The sequence below is a fragment of the Equus caballus genome, chromosome X, assembly GCF_041296265.1.
Source record: "Equus caballus isolate H_3958 breed thoroughbred chromosome X, TB-T2T, whole genome shotgun sequence".
Lineage (NCBI taxonomy): Eukaryota > Metazoa > Chordata > Mammalia > Perissodactyla > Equidae > Equus > Equus caballus.
In genome coordinates, this window is record NC_091715.1 from 100,860,677 (window position 1) to 100,887,764 (window position 27,088).

The following is a 27,088-nucleotide window of genomic DNA, read 5'->3' on the forward strand; positions in this document are numbered from 1 at the left end:
CCTGGAGCACCTGGTGTCAGCTCCCTGAGAAAGGCACTGGGCAGACAGGCTGGCTCTCCCTCCCTCTCAGGTGCTAAAGTGAGATCCCTCCCACAGGCCACCTTGAGGAAGGGGGAGGGGGCGGTACAGTGCCTGGATGAGAAGACAAATGGAAGCATGGTGAGAGGTGTGAAAAGGCCCATTTCCCATTCCCCTGTGTGCAAACCATAAAATTGTTCGTGGTGTGGTCTTCGAATACATTCAAATGATGGGGAATAAGAAGTCAAATATGTGAGTCCTCAGCTTCCTTCCTTCCACAGCCCTCACCAGGCAGAAGGCATCCTCTGTGAAGCCCCTTTGTGCCAGGTCACATGCTTGTTTCTGCGGGCCTTCAGGCAGAGCAACTGACTGATTCACACTGCCTGCAAAGGCCAATCTCTGGAAGCAGCATGTGTCCCTTCTCACAGGATTTACTGACAAACTACCTATGGACTCAAGCCTGATGTGTCTGCTAGGGACTGCCAGGGTGAATGGGGGACAGGAGGAGAGGGCAGGGCCTTTCAGTCCTGGACCCATTGGCTCACGGTTGGGGCAGGGCAAGAGTGATCCAGGACACACAGCATACAACGTGCAACGTCACTCTTTATTATGAAAATAAACAGCAATCGTGAGTGGGGAAAATACAGAGAACAACTGACCCTTCGGGTCGTTATGTTACCCGGCCTACAAGTTAACTTTGCCTTCTCAGTCAGCCAGGCCTCCCACCCCAGGCATGGGCATGGCTGTAGGCTGCAGAAAAGAGAAACAAAGATGACGTGGATGAAGGCAAAGACGCGATCCAAGGGCTCCTTTCAGGGGATTTGTTTGAAGGCCTCCTCTGGGATCTTGCCCCCTGTCTGGAGGGAAGGAGTCAGGATGTCAGAAGGGCCAGCTCCCTGAGTTTCATTCCCAGGCCACTGGGCTCCACCATCCTGGCCTTCCTGAAGGCCCAGAAACATCCAGCTTTAACCCACTTGATTCCCAGACCTCACCTTGAGCGTAGTGAAGGCCTGACCAGCTCTGGTGTAGTTCCACTCATTGTCCTGAAGGCACCTGGAATGGGAGAAGAACAGGTGATCTCCATTAGTATCGCAGTACAGACACGCTGACCATGCAGTGCCACCGCTAAATCTATGCCACGTTTTTGCTGGGACGCATGTACCAGAACGAGCACTATGAGTAATGATGAAGAAAGACCCAGGGAAAACCCAAATGTCTATCACTAGCATTCAAAACTGAAAAACAGAGCTGTGCAAAAGAACGAGGGAGCTTAATATATATTGATAAAGATGTTCAAGAAAATAACAAATGAAAATTTTAGAAATACAAGTTTCCAATCATTTTTTATTGAGATATAATGCACATACCATGTTAAAGTGTACAATTCCGTGCCTTTTAGTATATTCACAAGATTGTGCAACCATCACTACTATCTAGTTCCCAAATAATCTTATCATCTCAAAAAGAAACTCCTTAACCATTAGAGATCACTCACTATTCCTCCCCTTACCACAGACCCCGGTAACCACTCGTCTGCTTTTGGGCTCTGTGGATTTGCCTGTCTTGGACATTTCATATAAATGGAATCGTACAATACGCAACGTTTTGTGACTGGCTCCTTTCACTTAGCATGGTTTCAAGGCTCATCGATGTCATGGCATATATCAGAACTGTGTTCTTTTTTATGACTGAATAATACTCTACTATATGGATGTACCAGATTTATTTATCCATTCACCAGCTGAAGGACTTTCGGGCTGTTTCCACTTTGTGGCTGTTATGAATAATGCTACTGTGAACATTCCTGTACAAGTTTTAGAGTGAACGTATGACCTCATTTCTCCTGGTAGATACTTAGGAGTGGGACTACTGGGTCACATGGGAACTCCATGTTTAACCTTTTGAGGAACTGCCAAAATGTTTTCCCCAACTGCTGCACCATTTTACATTCCCACCAGTAATACACGAGAATTCCACTTTCTCCACATCCTCACCAACACTTGTTATCATTCGTTTTATTGATGAAAGCCATCCTAGTGAGTGTGAAGTGGTAATTCATTCTGGTTTGGGTTTTTTTCGAATTTATTTTATTTATTTACTTTTTTAATTGCGGTAACACTGGTTTATAGCACCATATATGTTTCAGGTGTACATTGTTATGTATTTTGACTTCTGTGTAGGTTCCATCATGTTCACCACCCAAAGACTACGATTCACCACCACACACATGTGCCTAGTCACCCTTTCGCCCTCCCTCCCCCACCCCAGGTAACCACCAATCCAATCTCTGTTTCTATGTGTGTGTTTGTCGTTTTTATCTTCTACTTATGAGTGAGATCATAAGGTATTTGCCTTTCTCCCTCTGATTTATTTCACTTAGCATAATACCCTCAAGGTCCATCCATGTTGTCGCAAATGGCCGGATTTCATCATTTCTTATAGCTGAGTAGTACTCCATTGCATATCTAGACCACACCTTCTTTATCCATTCGTCCCTTGATGGGCACCTAGGTTGCTTCCAAGTCTTGGCTATTGTGAATCATGCTGCGAAGAACACAGGGTGCACGTGTCTTTACGCATTCATGTTTTCATGTTCTTTGGGTAAATACCCAGCAGTGGAATAGCTGGATCTTATGGTAGATCTATTCTTAAGTTTTTGAGGATACTCCATAGTGTTTTCCATAGTGGCTGCACCAGTTTGCACTCCACCGGCAGTGTATGAGAGTTCCCTTCTCTCCACATCCTCCCCAACACTTATTGTTTCCTATCTTATTAATTATAGCCATTCTGACGGGAGTGAGGTGGTATCTCATTGTAGTTTTGATTTGCATTTCCCTGATAGTTAGTGATGTTGAACATCTTTTCATGTTCCTGTTGGCCATCTTTATATCTTGTTTGGAGAAATGTCTGTTCAGATCTTTTGCTCACCATTTAATTGAGTTGTTGGATCTTCTCGTGTTGAGAAGTATGAGTTCTCTGTATATTCTGGATATTAACCCCTTATCAGGTATATGGTTGCCAATGTCTTCTCCCAATTGTTACGGTGTGTTTTCATCTTGTTGATGGTTTCCTTTGCTGTGTAGAAGCTCCTTAGTTTGATGTAGTCCCATTTGTTTATGTTTTCTTTTGTTTCCCTTGCCCAGTCAGACACGGTACTTGAAAATGTGCTGCTAACACTGATGTCAAAGAGTGTACCGCCTATGTTCTCTTGTAGAATTTTCATGGTTTCAGGTCTTACCATACTGTTTTAGTTACCATGGCTTTGTAGTATATTTTGAAATCAGGGAGTGTGATACTTCCACCTTTGTTCTTTTTTCTCAGGATTGCTTTGGCTCTTCGGGGTCTTTGTTGTTTCATATAAATTTTAGGATTCTTCATTGTGGTATTAATTTGCATTTCCTTAATGACTAATGACGTTAAGAAGTTTTTCATGTGTTCACTGACCATTCATATATCTTTTTGGAGAAATGTCTATCCAGATATTCTCCATTTTTAAAATTTGGTGGTTTGTCTTTTTATTGTTGAGCTGTAAGGGTTCTTCATATATTCTTGTCAGATATGTGATTTGCAAATATTTCCTCCCATTCTGTTGGTGGGATTTTCTTTTTTGATAGTGTCCATTGATGCGCAAAGGCTTTTAATTTTGATGAAGTCCAATTTATCTATTTTTTCTTTGGTTGCTTGTATTTTTGGTGTCATATATAAGAAATGGTTGCCTAACTCATGAAGACTTACACCTATGTTTTCTTCCAAGTTTTTACAGTTTTAGTTCTTGCTTTTAGACCTTTGATCCATTTTCTGTATGTGTTTGCATAGGGTGTGAGTCAAGGGTCAAAATTTGTTGTTTTGCGTGTGGATTTCAGTTGTCCCACCACCATTTGTGGAAGAGGCTACTTTTTCTCCATCGGAAGTTTTCGGCACTCTGGTTGATAATCAATTGACCATAAACGTGAGGGTTTATTTGTAGACTCTCAATTCCATTCCACTGATTCATGTGCTGTCCACATGCCAGTACCACTCAGTCTTGACTACTGTATCTTTGTAGCAAGTTTTGAAATCAGGAAGTGTGAGTCCCCTAACTTTGTGCTTCTCTCTCAAGACTGTTCTGGTGCACTTTCATATGACATTTAGAATAGGCTTGTCGATTTTTGCATGGAAGCATTTTGATAGGTATTGCATTGAATCTGTAGATTGCTCTGGGTATTACTGCCGTCTTAACAATATCAAGTCTTCCAACCCATGAAAACGGGGTGTCTTTCTGTGTATTTATGGCTTATTTAATATATTCCAACAATGTTTTACAGATTTCAGAGTATAAGATATGTGCTTCTTTTGCTACATTTGTTTCTAAGTATTTTGCTATTTTGATGCTATTGTAAATGGGCTTCTTTTTTAATTTCATTTTTGCATTGTTCTTTGCAAGTACATAGAAATACAAATGAGTTCTGTATATTGCTCTTGTATCCTGCAACCTTGCTGAACTTGTTTATCAGTAGTCTTTTGGTGGATTCTTTCAGATTTTCTATGTACAATATAATGTCGTTAAGCATTACACTAATTTTAAAATCCTTTACATATATAGTGGGATTATACCATTTTCATGGACCCAATTTGTTTTGGGAAGGAAAATATCCAAAAAGTTATTTTTCCAAATCGCCGGCAAGTTTTCCTGATTCACCCCAGGATGTCCCAACTCGCCCCTATTCCCATGCACACCCAGCACTCACTTCTGAGACCACTCGAGGTTCATCCCAGACTGGGTGGAGAAAGCCTGCACCATTTCCTGCTGCTCCTGGGAGACGGTGGGCACGGAGCTGGAGGTGGGTGTGGGATCTGGCATGAAGAACGCTCTCTGAGTCTCGTTGGGGGTGGCGTCCCTCACAAACAGCTGGTCATTCACGATGCACAGACTGGAGGAAAAATGGGCCCCCGGACAACTGATGAATGGACAACCCCACAACCCCGGAAATGAGCCTGCTCCCACGGCCACTCAGCAACCAGATTCCTTCCAGAGCCCTATACTGTGCCTGCCCCCTAGATTCCTTGGCTCGTACCTCCACCCTTCTCACAGAGCTCACCTTTGGAGAGACTGTCTACCAGCTTCACTACATTTGTACTTTACCTGCAACCCAGGGACAATTTTGCACTTGCATTTACCCTGTACAACAGCCCAAGGGGCGGACAGTCTAATCTCCATGTTCAGAGGGAGACACTGAGTCACAAGGAAGTCATGTGACTTAACCAAGGTCACACAGCTAGTGAGTGTTGGGGCCATGAAGAGAACCCAGTGTTCCGACTCCAGACCCCATGCTCTTACCCACTAGGCTAGGCTGCTCCTCGGATCTAACTGGTGGCTTTCCACAATACTGAGAAAACCCCGAGGTCAACACCACCACATTCCCACCCACTGAGCCCAGGCTGGGCTGGGTGTTCCCACTCACAACACAGCACTCACCTGGAATTGCTGGCAGGGACAATGATGAAGGTTCGTGTGAAGGCACGAACAGAACTCTGAGACTTTCCTACCACTTTAAAGACAAATAACAAACAAAAATACCCCCGAAGAGTCGCACATGCTTTACATGCTCACACGGCATTACCTAGTCAGGATCTGACTTGATAGTCATGCTGAAGGGGACAGTTGTTCACTGGGGGTCAGGGTGTTGGGAATGGAGCGGGCAACAATAGGAGCAATCTGCTCCCAGTCCAGGGACCCTATTATGTGTCGGGCTCTGTGACAACCACTTTACAGGCTCAGTCGATTCATTTTTCACAGCGACCCAAGAGGTGGGTATTATTAGCCCCATTTTCCAAATGAGGAAACCCGGAGGTTAAGGAACCGGCCAAAGTTCACAGAGCCAGGATCTGGGATGAGAGACATCAAAACTCCACAGCCTGTGTCCCTGTGCCTGAGCTGTGCGGGGCAGACAGGCATGGACACAGGTCAGACCAGGACGGTTTGGAGGCAGAGTGGGAACTGAAGAACACAGATTACTGGAGTAGGAAGAGAGGGGAAGGGACCAGGGAAGCTGGGAGAGTTCTGAGAGGGAGCCCAGCCGGGGGGAAGGAGCAGTGGGGCATCTGGGGTGGGGACTCCACATACACTCACCTTCCTTGAACACCCCGTTGACAGAGAAGCACAGCACCCTTTCCTGAAAGGGAAGAGCCCAGGGGCTCAGTCACCACCTAAACCTCCTACCCACCTGCGGCTTTCTGGGCACGCCTGAGGGAGGAAGCAGGTGCTCACCGTTTGGAGCCAGGTTTCTACCAAGAAGGAGCTGAATTCATGCTGAGTTCTGGGCAACACACAGAGGGAGCCCACGATGTCATGTTTTGTATGTTTCAGCAGCTGAACCCTCAGGTCTGTGGGGGGATGAGAGTGAAGGTCAGGGACTGCCACACTCTGGGCCTTGACTGACCCCTCCACGCCCCCTTTCCCTGCCCAATCTTCCCACACGCACAGGGGTCCTTGAGCTTCTTTATGTTCCTATTATCCTTGACGTACTCGCACAAGCTGCTTCTAGGAGAGAAGGAGGAGCAGGAGGTGGTGATCTGTCCAGTGTGGGTGTTTCCAGGAGCTGGCCTGTGTCTGCTGGGGAGCCACAGGGCCCAGGAACAGAGTCTGAGCTGTGATACTCACGGAGCTGGGTCCTCGGGGTTGAAGGGAATGCTCAGAGAGAAGTAGGCCTCGTCGTGGTAAGCACCAAGAAGACCCTGTCGGTCTCCATAGTCATAGATGAAGTAATACCTGTGGGGGAGCAATGAAGACAATCTGTCTCCGTGGTGTAAATGTCAAATAAGACTCAAAAACTCCCACAAGCAGATCTGTGCTTGGGTGGCCTGGCCTGTCCCAGCCTTCCCCATTCCTGTGCTCCCGGGAGTACTTACTGCTGCAAGAATTGCATGACTAGATTTTTCAGTGTCTCAGATCCTTTACAGCTTTCCTGGAATCAAAAGACTTTGAGATCATGTGGCTGATAAAGCCTCCCTTGTGATACCACAATGTTGTTGATCCTTCTTGCTCACCTTGCCAGGCTTTAAGTAGCAGGTGTCAACGTCAACGACAATCGGCGTGGGTAACTCCTGGCCATCCTGGAGAAGGGAAGAGGAAGTCAGCAGTGCAGACCAGGGAGGTGGCCCTAGATGATCAGGGAAAAGGATGGGCCCAGGAGAGGGTGAGGGTCAGAGGTCAGGTGTGAAAGGGCCCTGGAAAATCCATGGGCAAGACTACAGTGGGCGTCTTCATCATGAGGTCTTGGAAGTCTCTACTATTAAACGCAACTTTTTGTGTGTGTGGGCGTTAGCATGGGCATTTTCCCACCAAATATATTCATGTCTTTCTCAGGAGTCCCTGTCCCTTAAAATGGATAAAGGTCTCATGCAAACATATAACCTAGGCGAGCCCCAAAGGGCTTGGGGGCAGATGTGGAGGCCATCAATGTGAGCGAGAGACAATCACAAACGTAGGCACTTACCAGGCGTAACAGCTTGGGGAAATATTCCTTGATGGCACTGTCCAAAACCGAAAATAGAAAGAAGTGGTTGATAGTTCGGGGCTGCAGCACTTCCTTTGATTTAAAATACTGATACCATAAACACAGCCCAGTGTCTTCTGCCCGTCCAGAAGCCCCCTTTGCCCAACTCAGCCTCTGATTTCAAGGCTATTGGGTCCACTTCCCCGCTGAGCACTGAGCATCTGTCATATGGACTGTCTGAAAGGCGCAGTCTCTAGATCTCACTCCACACCTTCACATTCATATTCCCTCCCTCCTGCCTTCCCTTCCTCCTGGCTTCCCTCCCTCCTTCTCCTTCCCCCTGGGTGGCTCTCACCTACACTGCTCTCACTGCTCCCCATGCACAATATAGCATTTGGAGCCCAGGTCCAGGGCTTCCTTCCCCTCCCTGCCCCCCTTCCTTCCTCCAAGACCCCACCAAAGGCTGCAGAGAGGAGAGGGAATGGGGTGGGAGCCCAGGGCTCTGCTACCTCACTGGGGGTCCAGCATTCTGCCGGGACCAGGACACCTCCAGGGATGGCCCATGATGCTGAGGCAAAGAAGTGAGTGAGGCCAGGCTCAGGAGGCAGGGAGGGAAGGGGAGGGGATGAGAACAGAGAGGGAGTGAAGGTAGGAGAGAGAGATGAGAGAGACACCCGGGAGTAGAGACAAAGGAGAGAGAGAAAGCAAAGCAAAGGGAATAGAAAGAAGCTCTGCCCTGGTGGTGGGGATCAGGGAAGAAGAGAGAAGAAAGGGATGATGGCTCCCCTGCTGCAGCCCTTTCCTTCATCTGCCCTGGCTGGCCCTGGCCCCGAGGTAGGAGTGGAAAACATGCACTTGTTGGGCTGGGGACCCACTGGATGCTGGTTGACACTTTGCCACTTGTGTGAGCTCAGTCTGAGCTGGGAATGGGAAATAGAGGAGCCACGGGGGCAGGAGGCCTTCCCCAGAAGGAGTAAAGGGTCAGGTCCCAGCTCACCATGGGGTGCAGGCCTATGGCCCCCTCTTATGATCACCACCTTCTCTCCTGATGGCCCCTGTGCACCTGTGCCTGTCTTAGTCAAGTCCTTGTCTGAGGAATCACAGCCTTATTGGGTGACCCCCAGTTCTTCAAGGAAGGACCAGGCAGGATGATGTGACATGTGGATGGAGGGAGGGGCAGTGCCCCCGAGAGGCCTTTCCTTCTGTCTCCTCAGCCACCTCTGCCCTCTGCCTTTCACTCATGCCTCAGGAAGCCTTCTCAGTGGCGGTGACCCACTTCTGGCCACTTGACTCAGGGAACCCAGCTTTCTCCCAAGGAGTGCCCAGCTCTTGGCATTGTGCCAGAAGAACAGATGTCATGAAGACAGCAACCCGGGGCCTTGGACCTCAGCATGGGGTAGGAAAGATCCTATGGCAACCTGGGATCGGAGGGGAGACCCATCTGAACTAAGGGAAAAAGGATCCTTCTCAGGGCAGGAGAGGGAATCTCCCTATTGGCTCATAAGCAAGAAGCCCTGTCTCAGCATGAGACCTTGGTCCAGAGGGCCCTTCTCAGTCCAGGTCACCAGCATCTGGCTCAAGGCTGGTGGGTCCTCGTCCTGGCAAGTAGGAGGAGCCCTGCCGCCTGGAACACACTCTTGGGAGAGCATGCTAGAGCAAGCCAGGTGCAGACTCTGGAAACAGAGCCCAGAGCACCTGAAGAGGTGAGCTGGTCAGAGGAAGGAAAGGAGCCCTCTAAGCACAGATGAGGGACACAGAAAAGAGATGGCAGGGCCTGTGGTCCTCCCAGAGGACCAGACCCACCACCTCTGCAGAGGGGCATTGTCAGGGGTCGTTCAGGCTCCCGTGCGTGAAAGTCCCCAAGAAGGGTGACATGGGTTCACACCGACCTTATGTAGGTGGACTGGTCTCGAAAGGTGTCACACAAGGGGTTGCCTTCCAGCCACAGCTCTTCAAGTTTCAGCCCTTTCATCTTGCCCACCTCCCACGCGGAATTCAGCTGAGGAACATGGGGAGGAAACTGGAAAAGGAGTCCCAAGGAAAGACAGACATCTGGGCCCCTGCGCACCCAGCCCCCACCCTCTCCCACAGGCACCTTCACCTGCCTCCTGTCATCACTGTGATGAGCACCACCACCTACTCTCAACCAACTTTGGTTGGCTCCCTCTTCCCACCTCATTTTTGGAGAGGTTCAGGATCTTGATTGTCGGGGCCTTCTGTATAATGTCAGACAGGCCATCCAGCTGGTACAGTTTGTTGTTGCACAAGTTCAAGGACAACAGCTTTTGAGGAAGAAGAGTTAGAGTGATGGTGACATCTGGGGCCTGGGAGACAAGTCTGTCCTCCATCCCATCTGTTCCACCCCCTATCATAATACCAGCGCTAGGCCTAAGGCCTCACCTTGGGGAAATTCGTTTCGATGATCTGCAGGGTGGCAGCCATGCAGCTTCTTCGATTCAGGATTATATCAACGTCATGGTCCACCAAGTCTTCAGAAAGCCAAGAAGAGAGAATGAGAAGGTGGAGATGGGTCCAGGGCCAGCACCAACCCCTCTCCACGTCACCATCCCTAAGTCTCCCTCCCAGGCAGATCTTTCTGTCCTCACCTGCCTCAGAATTACTGCTGTCAGGCATACCTGGGTCAAAGCGGAGCGTTTGGAGGTCAAGAGCTTGCTGGGAGACATCATATCGTTTGCTCATGGCCAGCTGCAGGGAGAGATGGAGAGAGAGGCTCTGAGGCTGTGGTGGTGATAGGGAAATCAGGGGCTGGGGGAAGAAGAGGTGGGTCTGGGTGTGGGCATACAATGTACCTTGAATCTGCATTACCTTTAGCTGCTCCATTTCTTCTGGTTCCAACTTATTCTGCACAGAGTAGGGTTCAGCAGAAGGATCAACAATGATAGATATCTGCAGGAAGGCGAGGTGGAGTAAGCACCGTGAACTTTAATTCCAAAGACGACCACGGGCCCCTGGCCTGTCCTCCTCCCCCGGGACTGGGTACAGGTACGGCCCTCAACAGACACCTTTTGGTTCTCCTTGCCACAAATCTTGTAGCTCACATCCCTCAAGGCAGAGGCAGGGCCAGCATCCTGCACAAAGAACCGAGCCCAGTCTTTCACGTAGTGGAACTACAGGGATTGAAGGCAACAGCAATAGTGTCAGAGGCCATGGCCCCTGCCGAGCCAGGGCTCTCCCCCTTTCCTGTGCCCACTCATCTGACTTCGCCATCGTCTCTTACATCCACTGGAGTGAAGGGGACACTGCAATGGCTCTGGATTGAATTCATTAGCCATGTCTTGTCATACTTTCTCCCATATGGAATCTGGGGGTGAAAAGGGTTGGAGAGAAGAGAGACAACATGGAATCAAGCCTGGAGAACAGACCCAGCAGTGTTCTTTTCCAACCTTCTATTGCGCTTCAAAGGATTTCAAAAGAAGGGACGACTGGCATGATTTCTTATGTTTGTGCCAAATATAGATTTCCTACATTCCTTTTCTCTCTATCCAAAGCTCTCCTCCAAACAATCAACTTAAAGTGGTAGGCATGATCTTCTTTTTGTAAAGTTCCAGGAGATCCTCCCTAGGGCAGACCCTGCTCGCACCTCAGACAATGTCTCCAGAGACTCGACCCCCATCCTCCACACTCAGCTTCAGCCAAACTGAGACATCCAGTGTGGAGCTGCTCCACCTTTGTGACAGTAGTTTCCATCTTTGCCTTTAGACAGGGTCCTCTGTTCTCCCTACAGTCAGCCTGTTCACTTTATATGGCTTCTTTGAATTGGCCCTTAGAAGGTTAACTCCTTGTACTAAAAAAGACAGATTACAAACTGTCCCCAGCAAAGTACTTAGTGTCTCTACATGAGCCCAACACAACCCCCGAAACCCCGACCTTTCTCCTTTCTCTCCTGTACATTGCCTACAGTTTTGTAGGACACTCACTGTGATCTTGAACCAGCTCCCTGGGGTTCCATCTTTTGTGTTATCCCCCACTTCTCTCTCCAAAGGTTTTCTGTTTCTCCACACAGCCCTCTGGATATGGTCTTCATTATGCCATTTCACTCTTCTGTTTTTGTGTCGAATAGTGTAGGGCGTCCTGCGGGGGGAAGTGCAGAGAAGGGGAGTGGCCATCAATGCTAAGAAAGTCTTCTATACACCTTTGCCTCTGTGACAGCAGGACTACAATTAGGATTGCTCAACCATTATTCCACTCCCAGTATTCTCCAGTTTTCCAGTGAGAGAAGGAAATCACCATGGAGAGTGAAACAGCTGCATAGTCCCAGGAGCTGCTACATGCAAACCAGGCTGCCTGGTCACTTACCATCTTACTTGGGGGTCCTCCTGGACATCCCTCATCACCATGTTTCCATCATGCTCCTGGTGGTGTGAAGGCCAAGGTTCATATCCACCGTGATCACGAGGGTTCCTTTTGCCAAAATTACCTCGGAAAGAACTCCAATTTCTATTTCTTCCTCGAGGTAAGCTGCCACTATCATTGTATTCTGGAAAGGGGAACAACAATACAAGTTTGAAGACACATCAGTGGTCCATTTACCATCTACTACGTCTTGAGCTAACACCATGGTAGGGCAAGCAAGGTGCCAGCCTGCCCTAAGGGACCAATCCCACAAACTCCAGAAAGGAAACTCCTCTGCCTGCGCAGACAGGAGAGCCTTATCTGACAGAGGGCACTATCAGGGAAGATATGTTAGAGGAGGAGGAGCAGGAGGAGCGGGAGGGGGAAACTGTGTTGAATCTCTTAAAAAATGCAGCAGGGTTTATAAAGAGCAGAGGCGTGTGCGTCCATGGGTTAGATGGGACACCAGTCATACACTAGAAAGGTATCTGAATCTTGCCTTCTCTCAGGCCTCTCTAGCAACCACACCAGTACCTGGGAGGGAACCTCTCTCACTTCCCAAAGCCAATCGGCCACCAAACTGATTCCACTAACAATCAGCAAGCTGTACTTCCTCTGCCGGTGTAGTACAAGCTTTAACGTCAGGTGGGACTGATGTAACAGCCTCCAGCCTAGCTCTCAACAACACCCTGTTTGAAATATCCAGAGTGAGCTTTCTCTTTGCGTAGCCTGACATGCCTTTCTGCTCAGGAGACAGCTCTTTCTAACTTCAGCTCTTCTACAACAGGCGTCTGAATGACCAACTGGAATGATGTATCAACTACCATATCCGAGGGTTCAGGCATTCTCCCTTTCTCTTTCTACTCTTGGTTTCTAATTTGATTCCATTATGGTCAGAGAAGATACTCTGTATGGTTTCAATTCTTCTTAAATTTGCTGAGATTTGTTTGATGGCCCGGGAGATGGTCTATCTTGGTAAATGTTACATAGACGCTTGAAAAAAAATTGTAGTCTGCTGTTGTTGGGTGTTCTATTTACATCATGTAGATCCTGTTAGTTTATTGTGTTATTCAGATCTCCTAAATCCTTGCTGGTTTGCTCTCTAGTAATTCTATCACCTGCTCATAAGGGGGGGTATTGATGGCCCCAATTATAATTATGGACATGGCTGTTTCTCCTTTCGGCTCCATCAGAGTTTGCTTTGTGTACTTTGAGGCTCTGTTGTTTGGTACATATACTTTTAGGGTTGTTATGTCTCCCTGGTGGATTGATCCTTTTATCATTATGTAGTGCCTCTGTTTGTCTCTTATTAATTTCTTTGCTCTGATGTCTACTTTATTGGGTATTGTAGCCACAGGTGTGCTTGTAAAGTGTCTTGGTTATATTTCAGCCTGTATTCACTCCTAGGATTTGTGTTGCTGTTCACCCCTCCCACCCAAACACTCCCCACCAACATTTGTAATTCACCATATGGAGAGATTTGGAAGTTTTTCTGGGCATCTACAGAAATAAGATAGTCTCAATTCTTTGTACTGTAGGTGGATTCACTAAAGGTAATTTATTTTTACCACATTCAAGTCAAACAGTGTACCAGCAGATAATAATCCTAGTGGTTTAAGGGGAGGGAGGATTACTCAGGTAATTAGGCTGTTAGAAACCAGCTTCCTTTTGGGTTCTAATACTTAAGGTTTTCTAGGTTTGTGTGCTGTACACTTTATAAATTAATTACTCCATGTTGGCTGAGGGCACACTTATGAGTAAAAGTTCGTTCAATGCTGATCACGCCACGATGTAGTGATTAGGACCAGCCTCAGATGAACTCCTCCGAGAAGTCATTGCTTTCATTGTGTGGCCCGCTGTCAGGACCCTCCTGCTGCTCACAACCTTTGGGACATTGCCTGTGTGGCACTGGAAGTGAAATTAGACATGAATCGAGCATTTGAGCCAGAAATGCCACTTGCTCAGTCCCCAAAACTTGGAGGCACCCTGGAGTGTTCTCTTTCTCTCATACTCCACATCCAACTGATCAGGAAATTCTCTTGGCCCCCCTCTCAAAGTATATCCCGAACCTAGCTGCTTCTCCCCACCTCCATTACTCCCACCCTAGCCAAGACACCAACACCTATCTCCTGGACTATAGCACCTACCAACTGGTCCCTCTGCTTTCATCCTTGCTCTGTCACCGTCTGTTTTCAACCCAGCAGCAGAGCATGAGGCAAGTCATTTCACTCCTCTGCTCAAAACCATACAACAATGGTTTGAAGCCCATCAACGTGTTAAAAAGCCATGACTTCATAATCATACTAAACCACAATAACAACCACCAAGAGAAACACTATCGGGGACCTTTGGACAACGCCAGGCAACCAACTCGTTTTCCTGAAAATCCACCAATGAAAGGAAGAAATCAAGTATTAAAGGGAGGAGTAAGGGCATGCGGTCAACATATGGCGTATAACAAGAGTCAGAATCATTTTCGAGAACTAACATTACTTCAGAAATACCATCGCGGAGGGGAAAGTGTCCAAGTGAGCCAGCTAACAGCTACAGCAATCCCCAGACTGACCAAGTCTGGTGCCTAAACAGGGCGAGACCCCTCCCTCATCAAGGTGATTCAGACACGAGCAATCTCAGGCATGGCCTTGTTTTGGGAATCTCACAGGAGAGTGGGCACGTGATAAGAAGCCAGAGAGGGACCACCGTCCCCCCCCACACACACACACAGACATACATCCACTTACTGAACATGTGCATCTCAGCACAATCCCTGTCTCACAGTTGTTCTCCCAGAATCAAAGGTGATAACAGGAGTATTATAAAGCACCTAGTGCCTGTCACCCAGCCTGCCTGGGTTCTCCCTCAGGCTCTACCATATAGTAGCTGATCCTCCCACAAGGAAATAGTCATGAATATCCTTTATGACACCCTGTGTGTTCAGACGGCTACTTCCTGTGTCATTTCGGAATTCCCCGACATCATTGCTATGTCGTTGAGTACAGGGCAACAGCACCCTGCTGTGGTAGGGAAAGGATGTGGTGACAAGGAAGCCAACACTTGCCCACCAGCAACCAACAGTTGCTCCGTGTTGGGCAGACTCACTAGATTTCTTCTGACCTCCTCACACGCAGAAATCCATGACCACTGTAGCCATGGTCCCTTTTCAGATCAGGAATATTAGGCTCACAGGGGTTAGGTACATTTCCCAGGATTTCTCAGCCAAGTAGGTGGCAGGACAGGAATTGTGTCCTCACCTATTGATCTGCCTCCACATCCTAAGTGTTCCTCCAGCTACTGCACGGGTTCTCCTCTAATGGTGAACTTTCAGGTCCCACCGACAGATTTCTGTAAGACCGGGAGGATGTTTTGTGACTGGAAACTAGTTTGGATAGGCCCAGGTTTCTTGGATCAAGTGGAATATCTGTCTTGAACTAGATGCAGAAATCTGTTTGGATCACAGGGTTTGCAGATTACGAGTCCCTTTGGGCTGGCAGCGGCTGGCATATAATAAGGGTCTAATTAATATTTGTTAAGTGAACGTATGTAAGGTAGACCTGGGATCATCAACAAAGCCACTTTTGAGAATGCATACCACTCAACCATTTCTAACCACATCTATGTATTCCAGAAAAATTTGGGCTGCAGAACTGTTTTATAACCTGCTTGTAAAACCAGCATGTGTTGAATTTTCCTTTTGCAAACTTAATATCTCTCGTTAGCGTCCAGTTGGAAATAGAGTTGCGTACTTCCCTGTCGACTAATGCTAAAACTACAGGTTTTCCGATCTCAGGAAGGGAGGCTTTTGCAAACAGTGGTGACAGAAACGAGGAGAAGCCTTCCTTGAATCCAGCAGACATGGCTTCCTGGATGTCTGGTGTGTGTAGGAAGAAAGGTCTGGACCTGCAGGCGTGTCTCTAAGTGCTCAGCTTTGTGACAGACAGTAAGGACAGCCACCGTCTCAGAGGAGGGGAAGAGTGTGTGTGTGTGCATGGCGTAAAAGCAGTGCCACACAAAACTGGATCTGACTCTACATTTTCTGGATCCTCCTGTATTACATATGACCATTATATATGCTTCTTGGCCTTAATATGCTTTTTAATCCATTTTTAAAATAAAATTGGTGTTTGAATAGTTGAATTGATTTTTTTTAAATTACAAAATAGAGTTCTCAGTACAAAACAATTAACGGAACAATACCCATAGGTTGACCGGGGTTACACAGCGTCCCCAGTGGTGGAGACCAAAAGACCCAGTGGAGCACAGCTTGGGCTGCAGGGCAGGTCCAGTATCTGAGTCCCTGGTCTACAGCTTCCCAGAAGAAGTGCATCCATATTTTTAAATGTAAGAGATAGTTTCTTAAGGATATTTGATGATATTTACACCAATATGCATTTCTACTAACAGTATTTGAGAGCCTAATTTCCTACTGTATGGTTAAACTATTCACCAGCCATTCTTACGCTTCGTGACCCAGACGTTTCACTTTTTACATTTACCATACAAAATATTCCCTGCCTAAATATATGCCTACAGCCACATGGCTGTGCTGTACAGGCTCTTTGGCACAGAAGGATGAGGGGACCGGAGAGTGGCTGATATTGTCACAGAGGGGTAGAAATGATTGTCCTTGGAATCAGGGATAGATGGGAAAGAAGGGATGTGAGTACCTGACATATAGAGTTGAAAAGGCCAAGGGAAGGATGTAAGGTCAGAAAGATGAGGATGAGCCTTGGGAAGAGAACGAAACACAAATGGAAAAAGCCTCTGAGGAACTGAGTTCATCCTGGCAATATGCACGCCTCTAGAAACCTTCCTCTGTGTCCATGTAGTAGATCTTGTCTGTCTCTGTTCCTTCACGGCGAACACTGGAGAAACAGTTCCCACAGAGTCTGAGAAAGGGGAGACAGTAAGGGGAACAGCTGCAACGATGGGTCTCTTAGACAGAAGGCTAGAGTTCAGTGCAACTTGGTCTCAGATGGCACACCCATCAGTGCCCACCGGACTTTGAGTGAGGCCCATCCCAGTGCTCATTTCAGCCTTAACACAGAGCCACACATTATTGGTTATGGGCATAGGATTTGAGGTCAGATCAACCAGGGTTTGATCCTGCTGCTAAATTACATGGTCCAGGGCAAGTAACTTTGACCTCACAGTGACTCAAGTTTTTTTTCACCCCCCCCCTTAAATTGAAGGTAGTAAAGAGTTTCTACCTCGTGAGGCAATTGTGAGAATTAACTGAGTTAATATTTGGAAATACACAGAAAACCCCCGGAGAAATGCCTGTGACCTAACAAGCACTACAAACAAGTTAGCTATTACTAAGTCAGGTACCTTGCGCAACGTCTGGTGTTTAGTAAGGGATGAACGTGTGTTAGTTGTACATTCTGTTGTTATGAGAAGGAAGACAGATGGGTGTATGGGGGCAGGCCGCAGTGTCAGCTAGTAACCTACGTTATAAAGTGGCGATGCTAAACCACGGCATCCCCGGTAGGAAATAATCTGACATCTTGTTTAAGGGAACCAAAATTGAAAGATCAGACACCAAAACAGGCATATGGCAGGATTAAGTGGGGGGCTTAAGTTCCCATTTCCAAACTTTTAACCTTTAAAACAGAAGCATTATTAATCAAGAAACGGTCGCAGCTTAAGTGGCAGATTACAAAAAACAACACGGAATATTCCTCACATCACATGATACAACGTGAAAGAAAAAAAGCCAGGGTAAAAACTGTATATTACAGTATGGCTCCTCAGAAGAGGATGTTAATGAATGTTTATGTTCCTACGTGTAAATATAAACATAAAGAAGCCAAGGTAAAGGGACACGTGAGAATATCAACTGTGTCTATGTATGGGTGGCTGAAATGCGTAGTATTTTGGCTCTCCTATCTATGCTTTACGTGCAGAAGAGGATGCTTGTGCCTGGGTCGGGGTTTTGCCAGGTGCTCGAGGGAAGCACTATTCCTACTGTCTCCTTACGCGGCATAACAGGAAGAACTTATCACTGATAAGCAGATGTGAGCATCTTCTTGCTGCTTACTAAGCTGCATCGCTTTAGACGATTCACCCACCTTCTCCTGGTCCCTGGTTCCTTACTCGTAAAAATCAGGGATCAGGGCTAACCACCCCCTTAATGAAGATATAGAAGACGTGCCACACCCCAGAAGGCGCCCAGTTTAACTCCTCTTCATCTTCTGTCCCCGGGCAAACCTTCATCTGCTTTCAGTCTCTCTATATTAGTTTTTCCTGTTCCATGATTTCACATAAATGGAATCATACATCCTGTACTCCTTTGTGTCTGGCTGCTTTGACTCAACATAATTTTTTTTGAGATCCATCCACGTTCTTGCCTTTTTATTGCTGAGTAATATCCCACTGTATTGATTTGCTTACCCCTAATATTGTTTTAACGAACTTTCAGGAGGAGGTGAAAGCAGATCCTTGTGTTCAAGCAGCCATCTTCCTGGTCAGTCTTTTGTTCTTATATAATGGATATAATTTCTTCCTTCATCACTCCTTTATCTCTCTGAGGAAATATTATCTTAAGGTCTTTTGCAGCTTTCTCTGTTTCTTCTCTTCCCTCAATACAAATCACTCCATTTGCTGAGTTTCTTCCGTCCCTTCTGTGCTCAGCCTGGGTTCTCACTGTCTCCTACGGAGGAGGCTTCACTGCTGAGTCAGCCCTGGGCTCGCTGGGGCTTGGCTTGACTCTACACCTTGCTCTGGCCTCGCTGCTGGCTGAGCTTCCTCCCTGGCCCTAACACTGGTGGCCTCTGCCTTGCCACTGTGTTGTCCCAATTCCTTTTTTTTTCCTTACCTAAGAGAGTCTTCCCCATTTCTTACACGGGAATTCTTATTTCATACTTTCAGCATAGCTACATATTGATTGTTATTGGAATGTTGTATGTATTTATTATTAGAATATTATTATTCCAAAACCACAATTATAAGATTTTAAAATTAAATATTGTACAACACTTGCACTCTCATCATTTAAGTTGTTCAGGTAGTTCTCAACCTTGTTTACACACTAAAGCCACTTGGGGAGATGGGAAAAATCAGTAGCACCAGGCTACAGCCACAACCACCAAAGCGGAATTGGGGGCAGCCCCAGGCAACCACATTTTTAAAACTCTTCATGTGGTTGCAGCGTGCACCCAAGTCTGACAACCACTGTGTTAAAAAGCACCAGCTTTTGGGATGCTTGCCAGAAGACCCTAGGAATGGCTGCCACCTCATTTTGCTGAGTTTCCACTCAGCGCTGTTTTGGGGGCCTAGTGATTCCATTAGCTTGGCTCGAGCAGAGACTGATGAACTATGGCCCATGGGCCTAACCTGGCCCGCAGCCTCCTTTTGGATGGTCCGCAAGCTAAGAATGGTTTTTACATATTTGAATGGCTGAAAAAAGTCAAAAGCAGAATACTATTTCCTGACACCTGAAAATCATTTGCAACTCAGACGTCCGTGTCCATACATAAAGTTTTATTGGAACACAGCCTTGCTGCGTCTATGGCAGCTTTTCTTCCACCACAGCGGACTGGAGTAGCTCCATTGGAGCCCAACAGGCTTGCAAAGCCTCAGATATCTATGATCCGGCCCTTTCCAGGAAAAGCTTCTTGAGCTCTGGCTTGGAGCAAGTGTCCTTGAAGCAAGTGCACAGTAACTGTGGTAAATGGCTGGAGATCCCTCTGCCTAAGCCCAGGAAGAAGATTTACTGTAGTTTCTTGTGACTTCATTGTAGGGAATTTCTTCAGTAGTCCCTTCGTTCACGGTGCTGTGGGTCAGGTTGGGAACTGAGTAAGGGACCATCACTCGCCATCAAGATGGCTCAAGTCACCAGATGTAAAGTTTTATTTATTTATATTTTATGTTCTTATATTTTATTGTAAATAAATATTTGTTTGAATTTTACTTACTTTTACACTGGTCAGTTGCAACTTTAGAGACTGTTCAGATATTTCAAGATCCAAGGGATCTGTTGATCAGGTAGCCACCCTCAAATGTTACGGTAGGTCAAATCAGTGTGACCATCCTGCCATCTGTGCTGTCGAATAAGGTCAAGAGCACTCACCTTGATGCGGGGGGTTAAGTGCTTCTACTTGGCCTGTGGCTCCAGGATCCCAACATCCCCACTGAAATGAGGGTGACCATGTCAGTGGCAGGACCTCCCACCTCACCTGTGGCCTACACAAGTCAGCCACTTCAGAACGCTTCAGATGTGAAGACGCTCTCCTCACCAACATGTTTCCCGATACCATGGGGAAAGGAGTGTCCTCTGAGTCCCTCACAGCAGCTGCTTGCTCCACTGACACACTGACTTCAAAGACATTTCAATTCCAGTGAACACACGTGATAATTTTTGCGACTCTTTCACCACTGCGTGCCCTGGAGTGCCAATACCCCATCCTCTAATGTCAACTGGATCCTTACTCTCTTCAGATCCAACTAGGTCACACAACCTATCCCAGATCCCCGCCTCCTTCAGGGCCCTTTGCTTGCAAACAGTTTCGGTGTCAAGTTCTCTATTAACCACGGTTTCTACTTGCCTATGCCAGAATTCATTCTAGCTATTTTATAAAAATAAGATATCTTAGTAAAATATGTTATACAGCTTACAAAAACCCCGTGACGGCCAGAAAAAGTACCCTTGGATGTTGCACAGCCAGGGGAAGCTCACTCACACTATCAGACTGTTAGACCTGAAACACCACTGCTGCCTGCCCACCACTTGACATGTATGACAGAGACTGAATTCTAGGCACCTGCTATGGTCGCTCCACAAAACCCAGAGACCTCTCCCATCACACATAGCTGACCGCGTCATTGAGCCATATGGGGCTCCCACGTCATTCAGTTACACCTCCAAGTCTCAGGATGGTGCATATGCCTGATACAACCGAGATTCCACTTGGGACCCTAGCTGCAAGGGATTCTGGTTAATGTGTGTGTCACAGACACACACCCACCAACTAGTTCTCTTTCATGTTTTAAGCTTTCTAGCCTCTATAGAAGAGGAAAGCATGTAAGAGTTTATGGATGTTAGAATAATTACCAAGGGAGCCGATTCACAGTTTATTTCACAGAATGTCCTAATTTTTGCTTTCGTAAATGGTACGTTCAGAATGAAAATGGTATTTTTCTATTTGTCACAATTATTTTGTGTATATTAGTCTTATGTCCTACAAACTTATTAACCTTTATGTTCACTTTTAAATTTTCTGTAGCTTCTCCTGAATTTATATGAAGATGACCATATGGTATTGAGAGCTTTATTTTCACTTATTATTACACTTATTTCTTTATGGATGTATAGATGCGTGTATGTATTCTGGCTTGCTGTACTGCTTAGGAGACGCAGGATGATGCTGAAAAGAAGTGGTCACATGAGTCATCTTTGTCTCTTTTCTGATTTTAAAGGGAATGCTTTTAATGTTTCATGATTAAGAGTGAGGTTTGATGTAGTTTGTTCTTTATTAATACTTCTTGTCAATTTAAAGAAATATCTTTCTATTTATTAATTGCCGAGAATTATTATTATTGTTGTTTAATCCTGATTGGTGATTTGATTTTTTTGGTAAACCTGTTTTTACTGGATATTTTGTGATAATCATCTTTTCCTCCTTCCTTTATTCCACTAACGTGCTAAATTGCATTACGGACCTCCTAATGTTAAACCTACGCTGCATGCTTGGGATTAAACACAACTTTGTCATGCAGTATTACCTGTTTTAGCCATTGCTGGATTTAGTTTGCTATTAATTTATTTACACTTTTCTGCATTTATGTAACTAGTTGAGATTGGCTAATGATTTGGCCTTCTCGTGTATTCCTCGTCAAGAATACTTTTAATAATATTAAGATTTTCTGACCCACAACTGAAATGTACAACTATGTACTGGGGTGATTTGGAGAGAAAAAAGCAGAAAGAAAAAAAATATTAAGATTTTCTATTACACCAGTATGGAAAGTTATATTTTTTTCTGGGATTTACCTATTTAATCTAAATTTTAAATGTATCAGCCTATCTTTCTCATATTATCATCTTACCTCTTGAATCTTTGCTGTAACTGCAAGCATGACAGCTTTTTCATTCCACAAGTGGCTTATCTGTGCCTTATCTCTAATTTTCTTGACCCCTGTTGCCAGAGGTTTCTTTATTATCCTATGTCTCTAAAGTACTGACATTTAGGGGGCTGGCCTGGTGGCATGGTGGTTAAGGTCACCTGCTCTGCTTCAGCGGCCAGGGGTTCACAGGTTCAGATCGCAGGCACGGACCTAGCACCACTCATCAAGCCACGCTGTGGCAGCATCCCACATAAAACAGAGGAACACTGGCACAGAGGTTAGCTCAGGGACCATCATCCTCAAGCGAAAAGAGGAAGATTGGCAACAGATGTTAGCTCGGGGCCAATCTTCCTCACCAAAAAAAAAGTACTGACATTTAGCATTTTTGAATTCTCTCATATCAGTTAGCAGTTTCGTTCTGCTCTTGTTTTTATTATTTTTCCTTGACAATGGTGGAAAGACACGAGATTAGTTTTTATTAAGCAAATGATCAATAAACAGTCTTTTCATCTACCATCAGGTCCTATTTTCTAATTTTTGTTCTTGAATATAACGGACGCTAAAAAGTCCAGTAGCTTCTTTCGTTTGGAAGAGAGGTGTGGCCTAGCAGTGCTGTTGTTTTTGGTCAATGCCATCATGTCTGTTCAGTTGCACTGTTGGAATAGCAGATGATTAAGGAAGAGGGAACTGGAGCATTTAAGTCATGGAATCTCTGCTACAAATATATATGAATGTCATTTAAGGGCATAGCATACAATGTTGAAAGGAGGATAGAGAGAACATCGACTTTGAAAACATACGTGTCTGGCTTCAAATCCCGGCTCTGTCACTTACTGCCTATGTGATTTTAGGCAAGTACTCAGTCTCCCTGAGTTTCAGTCCCGTCATGCAGTAGTCAGTGGTGCTGTCTGCCAAGTGCTTCCATTTCTCCCCTGTTCCAGGCACCTGGTAGAACTGCCTTTCTCGCTTGATGCCCTTTGTTTGGGCAGGGCCGTGTATGTGACTAGTGCTGGCTAATGGCTTGGGAGTGACGTGTTATTTCTGGGCCAGAGCCTATGGTTGCTGGTTTGAGACCCCCAGGGCCCTCTTCCCCTCGGGCACAGTGACTGACAGTTTTCCAGATGGTGGCTGCTTTGCCAGTTTGGGGTCTCCAAATCATTCCAATAAGAATTGCTCAGACCCCCAACATCCACCATCCTGTGATGGACGTGCACCTGCCGTGGACATGCAGTAGGAGTGAGGAGCAGCCGCTGAGATTTGGGGATTGTCTATTGCTACGGCATAACTCAGCCTCTCCAGACTCTCATGTCTCGTTTGTAAATTAAAATAAACCCTCGTAGGATTTTTCTGAAGATTAAACGAGTTAACTCAGACCACGAGGTTATCACAGTGCTTGACATATAATAGAGAGTCAAAACATGGCAGCCAGAATTGTTAAATAGTAATAACAAAACTGTTTTGACAAAGTGTGGAGTATTTGTATAAAATGAGAGGCATTGTGTCTGCTGATCCTGATAGATGAGTTGTATCTTGCTTTCTAGATGGGGGCACTATATTTGCTGCTACAGATAAGCGTTCCTAATGATTTGCACTTACGCACTTATTCTTGCCACCAGGCTACGAGAAACATGCTTAGAAATTGGGATTAGCTCTGAAGAACGAAAAACTGACAAGATTTAAGCGAGAGAGAGACTGGCCAATGACATAAGATAAAAGGAATGAAAGAGCAGTAAGTAATTTCTTAGTGAAAAGAAGAGTACATTATAATTATTATAAACATACATCCCATTGCTTTTAGTAAACAACGACACAAGGCCTTAAAGTGGTAGAGATTTAGTTTGGACAGGATTTCCCAAAATATTTTCTGAAGAACACTAGCACCTGAGACGCTCCATGGAAAAATGTTCCATTCCCACGTAAGTTAGGCAAACTATCCCTTCCTTGGAGATTCGTACTGCATATTAGCATATTCTCTAAAAAATTCCTACAGTGTGGAAATTAATTTACCTTCAGTCCTGTTTGTCCTATCCTTCTGTAAAGTAGAGTACATTTTTGTTGTTGCTCTTTCTTGGCCCTGGTGTTTGCAGAACAAACTTGGAAATGCTGAAATGAGAGAAAAATAAAGTGTATTATTTCAGCCACATGTATTACACACTATCACAAATGACAGTATTCTTGAACCTTGAAGAATTGTTGAACTCTTGAATATACTTGTCAAGAAGTACTCAGATCCCCCATAAATGTAAGCACAATCTTGCTATTCGCTCAACTTTACCTACTCAATACCACTTTCGTGACGTGCCAAATGTGAGTATGACCCACAATTTTACCTAGTGTTTTCTTAAATCAATTCACTATTATTTTCCAAGTGAAGGAACGGAGGGAGTTTTCAAGAAGTCTAAGAAGCAATGGTTAGAAACTCATGGGGGGAACCAGAAACAATAGTGTCTGGCTGAACTGCTTTAAGCCATTTAGAAATCCTAAGCATGGAAAAATCGCTGCCCAGCTCCCAGAAGTATTTTGTAAAACCCCTGAACTTCAAATTAAGTATAAAAATAAAGTCTGAATCTTCACAGCAAGGCTACTTTGACACTTTTACTGAAATATCAAATTCCTGAAAATAAACTCACTCTCTCTCTCTCTCCCCTCCCTTCCTCCTCCTCTCCCCCTCTGCCGCTTCCTCCCCTTTCCATCTCCCTCTAGCTCTGTTTTGCTTCTTTCTTTCTTTCTGCAGGGAAAGATTCGCCCTGAGCTAACACCTGTTGCCAACCTTCCTTTTTTTTTAACTCCCCAAAGCCCCCGTGCGTGGTGGTTTATCCTATTTGTAAGCAGTTCTAGTTCTTCTATGTGAGTCCCCGTCACATAATGGCAACTGACAGACGGTTCCAAACCCGAACCAAACCAGGCCAGCAAAGCGGTGAGCACCAAACTTCAACCACCAGGCCATCAGGGCTGGCTCCGCTTTGCTTCTTTCTTGAGCACACGTTTGGAATGTTTGTGGGGGGAAAATACATCGAGGGAATAAAGAAGAATCTTTACAGAATCGAGTAAGTGGCAGAAATTAAGATAGGATTTGGAATCATCTATACAAATCGGCATCTAGGAGGTCTCTGGACTCCTTAATCACAGCATGGTCAGAGGAGGCCGTCACACTGCACGGACAGCGAAGATAGAGGGGTGGTAAGCAGGCATGAGGCTTTAGTGTGGGGGCGGGCAAGGGGGTCCCGTCCGGGTTCCAGAGCCCTGCTGCTGAGACGACATACAAGCCCAGGAAGCCCCGCAGCCCCCTCCACGGCCCCCCCACCCTCCGATGCCGAACACTCTCTGCCGCTTCACTCTCCACCGACAGCAGCTCCCGTGGGTCTAGGATCAGGTCACACACACTCACAGGGCTGCTCTGACCGGTGGACAAAAGTCAGGCCACATTCAGAAGCCCTCCCCCTACGTCTGCCCAGCCCCCTCTCAGGTCTTCGGCCGCGTGGCCGCCCCCAAAAGCCCAATTCTCTGACTAAACTTCTAATACTGGCTGCCGGCCCCCTTACCGGACACTGCAGACCGCAGCAGGATATACAAGTTGGTGGAGAGATTGCGATCCGAGCCCGAGTCTCAAGAGTTCCCCCTGAGCCAGGGGGCGCACTGCAGTTCTAAAGTCTTCCGCACGGAATGGCGGCAACTCAGCAGGCTAAGCCGAGCTACACGACCACAAGGGGTCGCATGACCTCGGGATCCACGTTACGTTCAGGGTTCAGGAGCCCTCAATCTTCGCGTGACTAAGAGGGCTGAGTCTCGCGTGACCATATCCCACCATGTGACCGCAGAATCCATGTGACCAATACCGGTAGCGCATTGCCCACGTCACTGAAAGGGCTTTGTCTGCCACGTGTGGTAGGAGCCACATTGTTGCCTCTACATGGATCTGCAGAGTTTAGTAGCCCACGAGCTTCACGTGACAGAGACGGCTGAGTTTCACGTGTACCATGGGCACGGGGGTGGTACATAACCATAGCATCCAGGTGACACTAAGCAGTGGCTCACCTATATGACGTCAACGGCTGAGGCTTCCACATGCTCGTAGCCAGTAAGGGCTACATGAGAGAAGGGTCCACGCTGCTGTAGTGACTTGAAGAGCTGGACCTACCACACGACCATAGCGGCAACAGGGCCAAAGAGACGGCATGACCTTTGGGTTTAGGAGCCCATGGCGCCGACATGACAGGTAGGGCTGGGCCTGCCACATAACTGTTGGCAACATGATGGCAGCCTCCACGTGACCCGTAGCCTTCGGAACCCACAATGCTCCTGTGCTTCGGAGGGCTGAGTCACCTTCCTGACAGTAGGGTCCAAGACAGTAGGATTCTCCTGATCCGCCTTTGCAGGAAAACATTATCCTCAGGAGACCTGGAGATCTGAGATTGCCCACATTCCTGGTCTCCTCTGTGATGTTGGTGCCTCCAGGTGACCCTCCACAGTGCACAAGCTTGGGCTTTACCTACTCTTTACATCCCTCTTTAATGTGTTCATTTTACGTGCTTTTTCCCCTAATAACACATGAAATTTAGTACGTAACAATGAAATACATCCTCCTGAAAACCATAATCGAGGGCATACTGTAGAATCTACTGTAAGAGCCTAAGCAGTGGGGACAGGGAAGTGTTGTGGACTTAAAGTCCCCTGCAAGCGTAAAGGAAACTAAAGAAAATCTAATGAGTTTTAGTTGTTAATTTGAAAAGAAAAGTGTACAGTGATTACTGTGGGCCATGCACTTGAAAAGGATAACTCACTTAAGAGAGGTAACTCTATAGACTAAGTACTGTTACAGAAACTTACAGATGAGGAAATTGAAGTACAGAGGGATTAAATCACTTTCCTAAGAGGTCACAGATATAGTAGGTGTCAAACCGAGAGTTGCCCACAGCCAGTCGGGCCCCAACTCTGTGTTCTGGTCACCCACGAGGTTCGTCGACAGAGAGTAGTATTAGTGCAGCCTTACTAATTCAGAAAACCTGGAAAACCAGCCCCAGTGACTGACAAGTTGAGATCATCATGGGAGATCTCTGAAATGTCACTTAAGTAATTTCAAGTACTGTCAGTAATTAGACCTAGTCAAAGTTGAGTCTACTTGACGACCTCTAGTTGAGGTTTATGTATAGAAATAAACCTATCACTAATATGTGAAATAT

At 46.3% G+C, this 27,088-nt stretch overlaps 1 protein-coding gene across 1 annotated transcript; it reads right to left on the reverse strand.

The window, feature by feature from the left end:
* Positions 1–601: 601 nt before the first annotated feature.
* LOC138921774 (nuclear RNA export factor 2-like) lies at positions 602–25,686 on the reverse strand. The gene is made up of 22 exons (XM_070257128.1): positions 25,451–25,686; positions 23,916–24,011; positions 11,811–11,991; positions 11,432–11,585; positions 10,732–10,815; positions 10,517–10,621; positions 10,320–10,400; positions 10,130–10,199; positions 9,894–9,982; positions 9,668–9,775; positions 9,383–9,492; positions 7,494–7,530; positions 7,045–7,110; positions 6,907–6,962; positions 6,659–6,766; positions 6,480–6,538; positions 6,266–6,381; positions 6,128–6,170; positions 5,474–5,546; positions 4,746–4,928; positions 1,011–1,071; positions 602–875 (listed from the first exon to the last, which is right to left on the reverse strand). The coding sequence occupies exons 2-22, from the start codon at positions 23,956–23,958 to the stop codon at positions 831–833; spliced, it is 1,872 nt and encodes a 623-aa protein (XP_070113229.1). The 5' UTR covers positions 23,959–24,011; positions 25,451–25,686; the 3' UTR covers positions 602–830.
* Positions 25,687–27,088: the final 1,402 nt, after the last annotated feature.